Genomic DNA, 14007 nt, shown 5'->3' on the forward strand with positions numbered 1-14007 from the left:
AATCAAACCATGAAGTGTCACCATTATGCATCTAATAATCAATGTAAGATTATAGACTTAAATATGTTATCTGTAATTAGTATTGCCCACACAGTATCAATTATGTTGCTATTACAAGTAATATGGTAAACTACCCAAAACCAATAAAGGTTGTTTCTGATTCAGGATAGGATGCTTTAAAGGTATTTCAAACTCCTACATTTCAAGAAGAAGCTGGCATCGGCGACTGTGACTTGCTCCATTGATATGTTGACTCCACTCCTGCAGCAAAGTAAATTAGTAGAATTAACAAAAATAAAGCTTAAAATATTTTCATCTGAACCATTCAAACTCTAGGATGTTAATGCCTATGCAGTTTCATAGGCTATACAAACACTCGATTCATTAAATCACACTGATTTAATTTAAAGCCATTATTGAGTCCTTGAAACTTGATCCTGCCCTCAAATACGCTATGCACATTCTTGGAAAAACTGGATTAATATTAACTTGGTCAACATACTTAAGAATACTGACACAGAAAAGATATAGAATTTTAAAAGATCAAGAACACTGACCTTGAGATCAGTTAAACATATTAACTTCTGTTGTAGACCAAACAGAAATATTCGCTATTAGAACTGCTACTTTACAACATTCTAAATGATAAAATATCCATGTTTGTAAACAGTTTTTAGAAAATGTATAAATGTGAATAATTAAATATAAAATCTTTAGTTCCACCCAGGTTTTGAGGCATGCATGTAGTGAAAAATGCACAATAATTTACATTGCCTTAAAAAGGTAACATTATTTAACAGAAATGTATTCTCTAGAAAATGCTCCCCCATTTACCCCAAAATCAAGTAACCATATTTCCCAAAAATAGAAAAGCAATTTTAAGTCTGTGTCCAAATTTTAAATAGGGAAACATTATGTTTTTATTAACATTTGCTCCTCTGTGGCTTTTTTAAAATTAGAGGAACTAAATTTATTTTCATTTTTGGTACCAGAGATTGAAGCCAGTGGTGCATTTAACCACATTCCTAGCCCGTTTACAAATTTTTTTTTTTTTTTTTGAGACATGGTCTAGCCAAGTTGCTGAAGCTGGCTTTGAACTCGCAATCCTCTTAAATCAGCCTCTTAAAATGCTGGGATTACAGGCGTGCGCCACTGCGCTAAGCTCTAAATTTGTATTTAATAAATGTTCCTGTCCTGGGGGGGGGGGGGGGGAATTCAGTTACCTTTTTAGCCATTATGAGAGGCAAAAAACTGATGTCTGCTGCCAAATTGTCTAGGTTCCACTCCTAAATTGCATGTGACTAGATGTTATTCCTTAGTCCAAAGCTATTTAAATTCATTGTGACAATATTCTCATAGGGATGTTGTGAAAAACAAATGAGTTAATAAAAGGCAAACTGCTTCAGAACACTGGGAAGCACATGGCAAGTGCTCTCGAGGAAAACAGGGTGAATTATCATTGTACTGCTCATAAATCCATCTCATTTTACAACTTACTGACTATTCCCAAATTCCCACAATGAGGCAATTTCTGTAACACCTTTTATACCTATACAGTTATAAGGGGAATATAAATGTAGTCAGGCAATGTGTTTTTATACCTAAATCGAGGAAGGATAGGAGGTCTCGGCTAAACAAAAACATGGTACCAGACTTTGAAGATACAGAGTTATGAAAAACTTCATAATATTTTATAGATGGAACTTTAACTTTTAAAGAATAATTTACATTAATTACCACAGTTTATGTACATTCCTATGCCCCAAGGGAATTAACTTAAACCCTGTGAAAGAACTAAGATGGTATCCAAACAAAATGTGGGGAGCTGCTAATTACTATTCCCACGACTATAAAAACTTACACTGTCTTTTAAAAATAATGGCTAATAAATAGGAACTTAAGATTACTCTAGCTCTACAATCAGATATTTGGGATATGTAAGATGTCTCACAGCAAAGCAACAGACCATTGATTTGCTGGAGGCTACTTTAAAAATGGCTGTAAGGAAGAGGTGTTATAGGTGAAGTTCACAAAATTCAGAAGAGGGATTAAATAAATTTTTCTAAACTGAAAAGTATTTATATTTTATTAAAAAAACAAACAGAAAAATAAATGGTACCCTATTAGGTAAGTTTCTAATTCACAGGAAATGGAAAAGGTACATAGCTTAACAGAATTCTATCCAATCCCCCAGGTTCCTTAAAGGTTCAAACTTCATCATAAAAATGTAGTTGGTTTTGGGGCTGGGGCTGAGCGGCAATGCACTTGCCTTGCATTTGTGAGGCACTGGGTTCGATTCCCAGCACCACATATAAATAAAATAAAATATAACTAAAAAATATTTTTTAAAAAATGTGGTTGGTCTTTCAAAATGCTGGAAAGGTCAAAATCAGAAAATTAGTCAAGTACTGCCCAAACTCACCAATTTCTAAATCTGCATTTGTTACCTGATCTCTTCCTGTGCGGTTTAAGGTGCAAACTAAGAGTCAAAGGGTTTTTTGTTTTGTTTTGAATCTGTATCCTTAGATTCTATACTAAGGCAATCTTAAAGACATCTGAGATCAATAAAGAATAAAAATAACTTTTAGAATTCAGAAATTTCTGTAGGAAAACTACATTCACCTTGATATCCTTGAGATATCTTAAGTTACATGAAGAATAATTTGGGAAACACTTCCAGAAGGTAGAACATAGAACAATTTAAGGGCTTCTAAAGTAATACAAAGGAAAAATATGAACTCAAATGACAAGAGAGCAAAAGGGCTTTAGTGGGCAATTTTCCTTAAGTGAAAGGAACTTGAAGGAAGTTTGAGATTGTGTAGAAAAGCAACTTGATGTTCTAAAATGACCTAGAAAGAAATAAAAGTAAGACCATCACTTAAAGTAACACCAAAACATAAAAAAAAAGACGCCATGATGATAAATTAAGAGTCTGTTTTTCACTTAAGTTTCTTATTTCATAGCAAGAAGAACTTGTGAGCATGTAGGCTAGTTAACATTACTATTAAGTGGAAATAACAGATTTTCCAAGTTATGCAGCAATACCAGAGAGCAGGATTAAATGCTTAAAAATTTTTCAAAATCTACTTCCACCATAGGAATTTTCTCTACCATCATTCCATGTCAGTTATAAAATCAAGGATCCACTGCTAAAGTGAGTATTTAATTTTTTTTAGTGATGCACAGAAAATATCAGATACGTTTGTTTAGGCAAGTAGAAAACATTGAGAAAATCCATAAAATTGGTTAAAATACAAATATTGTAAATTGAACAATTAAAACAATTAAAGGCCTTTAAAATAGTTCTTAAATATATTCAGTACTTTGACAGAATATCAAAACTAGATAGGACCTAAGCATTTTTTATAGGCTAAAAAGTACCTCTTGCTCTAGAGTAGGGTATACTCTTGAATCCAAAGTTTCATCAAATATTTAAAAAACTGTTCGTTAATTTAGATCCATTTAAATTATTAGCCTTCTTCAGGAACTAGAAAGTAGCAAAATTTGGAGAAAAATAATAATCATATACAAAAGCAAACTTTTATCTTGTAAGTCCTCTTATAGTTCCCTTTTATGTTTCCTTTTTTGATATCCCAACAACTTTATGACTCCAGTGGCAATAATTTTTAAGTCCCTTCAGATCACTTTCATTTAAGACACTAACTACATTCCTTGAAATACAGAGATCTTTTTTGGAGAACACTGGTCCCAAGACCATGTCCACTATTATATCTTTGTAAACAAAGCAAGAAGTAATATAGAAAAAAAATTGGAGTCAACAAAGTTAATGTAGCTTTTCATTATATTAATTCACATCGGACCTAAACCTTGAAGTTTAGTACAGAAAACTAAAATTCCATGATATATTTAGTACATCCAACAAAACTGGAAAAAGATAACACTAAAAACACATATCAAATAAAATTTGCTGAGTTTGGGGTTCTATTTCTTAAACAAAAATAAATCTATGAACCTAAATTTAGCCTTTACGTTAACTTGTTTTGGTATGGACTAACAATTAAAGACAAAAATGCTAAGATCCAAACAGGAAAGGGAGTGATTGATAATACTCTTTTAACAGCATATTAAAAACAAATTCTCTATCCATATAGTTTAAGTCTACTCAAAAATCCATACTCACTAAAAAATGCACTTCAAAGGAATAGATATGAAAAGAAAATGAGCCTTCCAGATGTTACTGTAAAGAAAAACCCTGTAACAGTAACCATCAAATCAGTTTCATGGCAGCAACTTGAATAATCCAGTTAAGCAGAAAACTATACAGCACATCAGGAAAAATGGATGGTCACAGATTATAGATCAAGCTAGTGGGGTACTATATAATGTTGACTTTAAGTCAACTGCAATATACATTGGGGGGAAAAAAAACCCAGTGAGAATGAACAACACTGAAAAAGTTCAAAGAGAAAGGACAACGTATTTAAAAGGGCATTTTTGAAAAAGTCCCCATTTTGCCAGATGTGATAATTAAAGTAAAGGAGAATTAGATTTTTTTTTTCAAATGACTATACCAGAAGTCTAATAAGCCTAAGTCAGAAAAAGAATTTGCTTATGAGGAACACAGAGCAGGATACTGTAGTAGTTGATTTATTCAAGTCTCTAAAGGGACAGATGCAATATGGGATAATAAAAAGTGAGTTTTGAAGTATGTTTAAGAAAGTTGTGGAAAAGGAGAAAAAAAATGATGAAAAATTTCAGTCATAGTATGAGAGTTTGTGTTAAAGGGAAATTAAAAAAGAAGAATGAACTAATCTAAAATATGAAACATACGGAAACAAACACCAGGGCTCTACATTAACTCTTTCCCTGTAGCCACAGATAAGGAAAAAAAGAGAATTGTTCAAGAATATATCTTTACTACATACAAATCAGCAATCAAGACAGATGGAGAGCTGAAATCTAGCATCCTAAATGGCAGAGCTCATTGACTGTGAAAAAAATTCTTAATTCAACAATTCAACAAAGCAGACAAAAAACCTGCTTAAATATATGATTAAGAAGAACATATTGATGCCAAAAACCAACAAGATAATTCCAGTGGATGACAGCTTTGTGGCCAGAAGTAATCTAGGCAGATTTTATTAATGTAAAGCCCTGGTTTAAAATGCTCAAAAACAATTACCTTCCAAATAAAGTAAGTGTTCTCAAAAGTATAAAAATTCTCGATCAACTCGGGGTCATCAGACTATAGAATTAGAGTAAAAGATATAAATACAGAATAGGCACTACAATGTAAAAGAAATTAGAAGCATCTGTTGCATTAACTCACCTTATTAGAATGAACTGGCAAATCACATATAGAGCACAGATGGGGATAACCCTTCGGTAAGAGTCCATGGAAGTCTTCAATATTGCTACTTGGAGGAGCGCCCCTCTTTTTCTCAAAGAGAGATCTCTCTTGTAAGGGGCCAGGACCACGTCCCATTCTCTCATACTCACTGTCAAATTTATGATAGTTATGCGAGGTCTCACCAAAAAAGGAATCATCCCTACACCTTTCTCCATCTCTTAATCTGTCATCTTCATAATCCATTCTGTCATAATAACCAGATTCTTGAGAACGACTTCCATGGTCATAATCAAGCACTGGGTTGAGACTAGGACCACGATCATCAAAACTATCTCTTCTAAAGTGCCTTTTTTCTTCCCAATCATCCCTAGGTACTCTGTATGGTGGCTCCCGTGTAGCAGATCTGCCATCTCTACCATAACTCAATGTAGGGCCTTCTTCAGTTCTCCTCCTTTTAAGCTGCAGAAGGATTTGGGGCAAATTCTCAGGAGTAATCTTGTCCTCTGGATAACGACTCAGTTCATCTAAGTCTCTAGCAGACAGACCAAAGCTGGCCAAAATGTTACTGGCCTGGTCTGCATCTCCACGGTGTTGAGAAGACAAAGGGAGTGGACCTCTACTTCCAATGTTAAATATAGACTGCAAATTATGGGAAGAAGTACTAGCAGAAGACAGTGCACTATGAGCTCCTTGTTGATTCAATGAAGAACTCATTCCAAGATTCATTAAACTAGCAAGGCGTGCAGTACCCTGGTTCATCCTTCCAAGAGATGCTGGCATACTTAAAGACTGGGTAGCAGCAGCAAGAAGGCCTATTCCTGCTGCAGACAGGTCACGCCCATGACCCTGTGAGTCCCTACCGAGAGATGACTGCTGGAATGACTTGGACATTGTAGAACTATCTCTTGTCTATTTTATAGATTGAAAAAAAAATTTTTTAAAGATGGCCAAAAAGAAAGCTCAAACTAGAAAGCTAGGTTAACTTTGCTTCAAAAAATGGTAACGCCAAGAAAAAGGATCAATAAGGACTGTAGAATCTTCTTCAAGCTGAGAACCAGCAGACAACTCTGTAGAAAAATAAGCAATTTTAGTCATAAATCCCTTTAAGTAGATGCCGTTTTTTTAAGAAAAAAAAACTTACGCATCATGTTGATTAAAAAAACCATTTAAGATCTCAAACTTACAAGGAATTTATTACATATCTTAAACAGATTCCAGATGTATGCAGAGCCTGCATATAGATACTTAAAAAGTAGTTTTTCATGCTAAAATTTAACTATTAAAAGGGAATTTCATACTGAGTTTAAAAACATTTAAACTGAAGGGCTAGATGTCTGAACACATCAAAATTTCAGTCAAAACATAGATGGGTTTCTTCTTTTAGAAGAATAAAAACGCACCCTATAGTATGATGTTTAAGTTTCAGAAGACTTTTAAAAATAAAAATAAAAAAAAAATCAAGTTCAGCAAGTCAGAGATGAATCAGTTGTATTCTGCTTTGGAAAACGAGATCTATTATCGCTATCAGAAAGAAACAAGTAAAATAACAAGTAAATGAAGCTTAAAGGTCAAGTACCTAATATAAGATCTAAGACCAAACAATAGTTGAGACCTTCATGCAACAAAATCAATTTGAGGTGAAGACAGATGTGAAAGTTTTAAGGATTTCTGCACAAACTTGAGCCATACAACGAATTGCCTTCTCACTGACCATCCTAGATCAGGCAATGCTTACTTCATATCTACTCTTATAAGGTAAGGAGAGCCAACTCTGGTCAATGTAGATATGAGACCTCCCAAGAAAAAACCCAGGTATAGGAAACAGGCGATTTAAAGAAGGAAAACACCCCAAGTTAGCATCTATCAGTACTAATTTAATGCTCAGGGATACTGCACCTCTAGAGCTCAAAACAGGTAAAAATGAAAATGAGACCTTGGTTACACAGATTTCTGCAAACTTTTCACAAGAACAATCCAATCACCTGAAACACTTTAATTGTGATTATGGTCCACCAAGATGCATTTCTAGATGAAACCGTTTTCATTTTCTTTCTTAAATCATTACATGTCTCAAAAATTGTCACATAAGAATATGCAAAGCATTTACGTGATTCTCATTAAATATTAGTTAAAAAGACGTACATAATAAATGTCTGAAGGGAAAACAGTTTTATAATCACAGCCACATACATAGGTAAATCTGATGCTACTTACTACAGAATTTTATTTCAAGGCATTGCTTATTAAAATTTTATGTCTGATCACCCACACACCTAAGCACTTGTAGTTCAATATGCTAAACTTTACTACAGAAAAAACTAACAATATCAAGTAACAGTTACATATCTAGTATGGGACCAATTTCAAAGACAGATTGAAGCAAGGATAAACTGTACAAATACAGTGGCAGAGTTAGTATAAAAAAAGATTTAGATTAGATTTTAAAAAGTAGATGTAATAAATTAAAATGATAGAAATGCTGTCAAAGGTGGCTGGAGTTCCAGATGTTTTTGCAAACCAAGAAAGTGAATCTGAGAAAAGACACCAAGGAAACTAGTTCTACATGAGATCCACTATGTAAAGTCCTTGAGTTTTAAGACAAAATTAGTAAAGACAAGAGTAAGTAAACTTTGGATGAAAGTTTAATGTCTTGAAAATGACATAGAATGCAGCTTAAATTCTATGTATATTTGTATTGATAAAACTAAGTCTTCATGTATACTTAATTTTTTAAAAAAAATCAATACCTTTAGGGGGCTGGGGATGTAGCTCAGTTGGTAGAGCAGTTGTCTACCATGTATGAAGGCTGGGTTCAACAAAAACAAGTTGAACCAACAAAAACAAACAAATTGGATGTGGTGGCCCATGGCTATAAGCCCAGAAACTCAGAAGGCTGAGGCCTTAACCAACTCAAAGACCAACTTAACCAACTCAAAAAATAAAAGGCCTGGGGATGTACCTCAGTGGTTAAACACCCCTGGGTTTGATCCTAGGTACAAAACAATACAATAAGAAAATAAAAATATAAAAAAATTAAAAACCACTTAGAGATATCTTCAATGTTTTTAAGTATCAGAAGTATTAATGCAGCTCTGACTTTCATATTATAGACAAATTAACTACTGAAAAAAAAACAGACTTCTGAAAGAGCTCTTCCCTTAATTGAGCTACATCCTCATCCCTTTTTATTTTTTGAGGCAGGGTTCCACTAAGTTGCTGAGACTGGCCTCAAAACTTGCAATTGCAATCCTCCTGCCTCAGCCTCCCAAGTCGAGGGGATCACAGGTGTATACCACACCTGACTGTGTAAAAAAAAATTTAATGACATTATTTTATGAAAAATATGTTGTTAAATTACAGACATTATCAATTACACTTTAGCATCTTAATACTAAAATAGTGGATCTATATATGGATAAAGATGACAATACAAAACAGATGTCAGGAAAAAAGGGAGCAAGACAACGTAAATCCCATGACAGTATAATTCCATGAGAACAAACTTAATATTTTAAAGATAAACTGAATTTCAATCTAAAATACAACTCCATAAGAACATTATAGAGTAATATTAATGAAGAGAATTTAAGTTGAACTTTTTATTCCAACAAATTCTCAAAAATGTTTTTATTAGGGTTCTGGGGTTGTGGCTCAGTGGTAGAGCGCTTGCCTCGCACATATGCGGCCCTGGGTTCGATCCTCAGCACCACATAAAAATAAATAAAATGAAGGAATTGGGTCCAACTACAACTAAAAAATATTTTTAAAAAATGTTTTTATTAGGGAAAAAAAAACCCAACAAGATAAACCAAACATTGTAGCACTGCTTACAAACCATTCATCAAAGCAGTTTTTCTAGTATCTTTTTTGGGGGGAGTGGGGAGAGGGATTGGGAATTAAACCCAGGAGCACTTAACCACTGAGCTATATCCTAGCTTTTTTTTTTTTTAATTGAGTCAGGGTCTTGCTGAGTTGCTGGGGGCTGGCTTTGAGTTTCCAGTCCTCCTGCCTCAGCCTCCCAAGTCACTGGGATCACAGGCATGCATGGCGTCTTTGATCAATGTGGCGTCTTTGATCAATGTTGAACATAAAGATGTACAAGCCATTTTTACATGGAACCTGCTGGCCATAGGTAGTCAGCACAACCTCAAGATATTTACTGAAAAACTAGGGATTAAATTCAGGGATGTGTTATCAATGAGCTACATCTTCAATTTTATTTATTTACTTAGAGACAGGGTCTTGCCAAGTTATGGAGGGTGGCCTTGAACTTGCAATCTTCCTACCTCAGCCTCTCTAGTCCCTGGGATTACAGGTATGCTACCGTGCTTGCCTTTTCCCTGTAATTACCAAAACTGTCTTTTCATAAATTACACTAAGTTCTAAATGCCCTCCAATGTAGAACCTTTCACGTTCAAAAAAGGAATGCACCACGAAGCAGTGGTGCCCGCTTATAATCCCAGCGGGTCAGGAGGCTCAGACAGGAAAATCACAAGTTCACTAGCCTCAGCAACAGTGAGGCACCAAGTACTTGACTTGATGAGACCCTGTCTCTAAATAAAATACAAAACAAGGCTGGGCTAGGGATGTGGCTCAGTGGAGAAGTGCCCCTTAGTTAAATCCTCAGTACCAAAAAGGGGGGGCACCCTACCCTACCCCCCAAAAAAACAGGGTGGGGAAGCCCCAAACAGCAACCAACATTACTTATATAACTTTATTTTGTAAATGCAGTTTGCTGGCTGTGGGGTGAAGTAAATACTTGCCCAGTATACATGAGGCCCCAGATTTGATCTCCAGCACGGCCAAAAAAAAAAAAAAAGCAGTCTACTACTATATGGTATTAAAATTCTTAGCAAATGGGCTTATGGACAACTCCATAGAATTAACCTGAAATTTTAGTCTATTTCTTGATACAATTCAACACTATCCTAAAAATGTAAGCTTCACAAATTCAAATCTGAACAAACACCATTCCTATATATGCTAAAAAAATGTTTCAGTTAATATTTTACCACTCCTATTCCATGAGTTGATATTGTTTATTGAATTTATTTTCTTCTTTAATTAAAAATATAATACTAGGAGTTGGGACTGTAGTTCAGTGATAGAGTGCTTGCCATTTTATAATTTCTAGCCCCACTTTGAAATTTTATACTCTCTGATGGGCGTGGGAACACACATCTGTAATTCCAACCACTTGGGAGACTGAAGCAGGAAGATCACAAGCTTGAGGCCAGTTTCAGCAATTTAGTGAAACCCTGTCCCAAAATAAAAACAGGGCTGGGGATGTAGTCCAGTGGCAAAGTGTCCTTGGGTCCAATTCCCAGTATCAATAAATTATCACTCAGAATGTGTCTGGCACTGTTATGACCATCTATTTTTTTTTTTGTAATTTGGTCTTTTACAAAGAGACACAAGGCAAAATTTATATTTATTTAGTTTTAGTTGAGAAACTTTAGAGGTAAAAGGATCGACCCAGGGACGTATGAATAGTCACAATTTTTCTCTTCTACTAAACTCTATTTCACATATCAACATTTTAAATTTGTTGTGGGTAGCAGTGAGGATTTACAGGGCCTTGGGCATGCAGATTAGCACTGAACCAATTGAGCTACATCCCCAGCCCTTTTAAAACACACACACACACACCTTTTTATTTAGATGTAGTTGTACACAATAACTTTATTTATTTATTTATTCTTTAATGTGGTGCTAAGGGTCAAACCCAGGGCCTCCCACATGCTAGGTGCTGAGTCACAATCCCAGCCCCATCCCCAGCCCCTTTTAATTTTTATTTTGAGACAAGATCTCCTTAACTTGCTGAGGCTAGCTTTGAATTTGAGATCCTCCTGCCTCAATGTCCCAAACAGCTGGGATTACAGGAACGTTCCACCATGCTCAGTTTCTTTTTTTCTTTTTTTACTGGGAATTGAACTCAGGGACACTGGACCAGAGCCACACCCCCAGCCCTATTTTGTATTTTATTTAGAATGCAGTGAGATACTCAGTGTCTCACTGAGTTGCTTAGAGCTTCGCTAAATTGCTGAGGCTGGCTTTGAACTTGCAATCCTCCTTTCTTAGCCTCCAGAGCTGCTAGGATTACAGGAATGGTGCTACAGCACCTGGCTCTCATTTGCTTTTCACACATGTTAAACCTACACTTTCACTGCAAGAGTTATCATTAAGCAAGCACATATAACAAGGATAAATAATAATGAATTCTTCAGATGATGGATTCCTAAAGTGTTTCTTTTTAAAAGATAGTTATAGATGGACACAATACCTTTACTTTTTTTTTTTTTTTTTTTATGTGATGCTGGGGATTGAACCCCAATGCCTCATGCATGCCAGGCAAGTGCTCTTCCATGGAGCCACAAACCCAGCCCCCTAAACTTGTTTCAAAATACAAAGTACTAAAACTGGTACCAAGGGCTGGGGGTATGGCAAAGTGTTAGAGTGCTTGCCTAGAAGTGTGAGCCTCTGGGTTTGATGCCCAACCACACCAAAATTAAAAACTAAACAAAATAAAACTTGTTCTATACTGTTTCACAGAATATGTTGAGTTTTTCCCCCTTTCCTTTATGAAGCTGGGGATCAAACCCAGGGTATCACGCATGCTACCGGAGCTGCTCTTTTAAATGAGCTACACCCACAGCCTTTCAAAAAATTTCTTTGGTTGATAATGTTCTTTCTGAGCTACTTCTTTTTTTTTTTTAAATATTTATTTTTTAGGTGTAGATGGACACAACACAAAACCTTTATTTTTATGTGGTGCTGAGGATAGAACCCCTAGGCGAGGAGGGCTCTACCGCTGAGCCACAATCCCAGCCTCATACGTCTTTTTTTTTAATTAAAAAAAAAATTTTTTTTCAGTTGTAGATGACACAATACCTTTATTTTATTTGTTTTTATGTGGTGCCAGGGATCAAACCCAGTGCCTCACTCATGCTAGGCAAGCATTGTACCACTGAGCCACAACCCCAGCACCTCTAAGATACTTCTTGAGTTAGGTGTCCAAACACTTGACTTTTAACTTTTCATATATGGTATAGATTCCTTTCTTACTGTACCAAAGAGGGGGCGGGGTGACTAATGTACTCATAAGTAGGAAAAAAAACACACAGATTAATTTGAAAAGTTATGAGTCCCTACGTAATGAAAACAACAATGATACTTCAAATCAAAGATCCTATTTAAACCCTAGCATCAACTAGATGATTACATTCTTCTATATCTGCTACATATTACTGCAGTCACATTAAGACACCTAGCACAGGTATTTTTTTTTCCCTCTTTGCTCTTATCCAACAACAGTAGCTAGAAAAAACTACCTCCCCGCATAAGTACACTGTTTTCCTGTTACTGCTTGAAAATGCTACCAATAGCCTCAGTTTAGTAGAACTGTAGAGAATACCAAATAGGCCATTTAAAAAAGCTTGTCAAAAAAATATTTTATAACCATCTTTTAATTTTGGAATGGCTTCAAAAACTTTTTATACTCCTCTTAAAGGTGTTGTTTTGTTTAAGTTATAAACAGTCTTGAGCCTTATCTATACTGAGGACATTAGGGCTTGGCATGCAAATAAAAACTACCAAAGCTATATTACATCACAGGCACTCTGCACTCCAGTCATAGACCTGCTACAATAATAAACTACACTCAGCCCAAGACAGTATAGCACTTTATCATATAAAGTCTAGGTTTACAATAGAAATGAACTGAATAAATTAAAACCCAAGGTTACACTCAATTTTTAGAATCATGTTTAAAAACTCCTTAAAGGCAATGTATCTAAAATTTTATCAATCCACAGGCTTGTTCTCTCTGTATTACTTTTAATTAGCCACTAAAATTTTCTACATATAAACTATTTCACCAAGAATTTTAGAACCCTTGACCATAATGTTCCAATGAGGAAAGCCTACTACATACCTAAGAATAATCAACTGCAGCACTTTATTTCCTACAGTGTTAGTCTTGGAATTAAAAAGTATATTAAATATATATATATATACACACACACACACAAAAAAAAATAAAACTACACACCACCAACAAACCTAGTACAGTCTATCCCGGATGTTAAGCCAGCCACCCATTTTTGAACCTAGACAGTTCTATGTAATTCTAACTATAGATGACATTAAGAACAAAGAAAAAAATATTCTTAGCTAAGAAAACCTAAGAAACCATTATTCAATTTTTTAAATATTTATTTTTTAGTTGTACATAATACCTTTATTTTGTTTATTTGTTTTTATGTGGTGCATGCTGAGGATCAAACCCAGGGCCTCAGACATGCTGGGCAAGCACTCTACCGCTGAGCCACAACCCCAGCCCCCATTATTCAATTTTTGATCTTAACACAACAAGTACTATTTTTATGCTCTGATCTTTAGGCTTCAACAAGGTAGTTCACTTTTTTTTTTTAATGGATACAATACCTTTATATTGTTTTTATTTTTATGTGGTGCCAGAGATCAAACCCAGTGCCTCCTGTGTGCTAGGCAAGAGCTCTGCCACTGAGACACAGCCAGGGCCTGCTAGTTCACTTTTAAAAATTCACAAAATGCTAAATAAAAAACAGATTTTGATCTGTTAAGCACTACTAGCATTTATTAAAAAAAAATAAAATCCCTATTTTTTCTCATTATTAAGTAAATGTAATTTCTTGGGAGATTTCAATAAGACAGGA

The 14007-nt window shown here is 35.0% G+C and overlaps 1 protein-coding gene across 7 annotated transcripts in view; it reads right to left on the reverse strand.

Annotated features, from left to right (window-relative positions):
• Matr3 (matrin 3) overlaps window positions 1–14007 on the reverse strand; it is a 32093-nt gene that overhangs the window by 15274 nt on the left and 2812 nt on the right. For 4 of the 7 annotated variants that reach the window (XM_027927573.2, XM_027927575.2, XM_071612318.1 and 1 more), the window contains exons 2-3: window positions 5291–6378; window positions 200–261 (exon numbers count right to left, since the gene is read on the reverse strand). In XM_027927573.2, the coding sequence (XP_027783374.1) occupies window positions 200–261; window positions 5291–6202 (974 nt within the window). In that variant the 5' untranslated portion in view covers window positions 6203–6378. The remainder of the gene's footprint in view (window positions 1–199; window positions 262–5290; window positions 6379–14007) is intronic. The other 3 variants (XM_071612321.1, XM_071612320.1, XM_071612319.1) reach the window with 1 other exon arrangement.

Source organism: Marmota flaviventris, chromosome 5 (assembly GCF_047511675.1).
Source record: "Marmota flaviventris isolate mMarFla1 chromosome 5, mMarFla1.hap1, whole genome shotgun sequence".
Taxonomy (NCBI): Eukaryota; Metazoa; Chordata; class Mammalia; order Rodentia; family Sciuridae; genus Marmota; species Marmota flaviventris.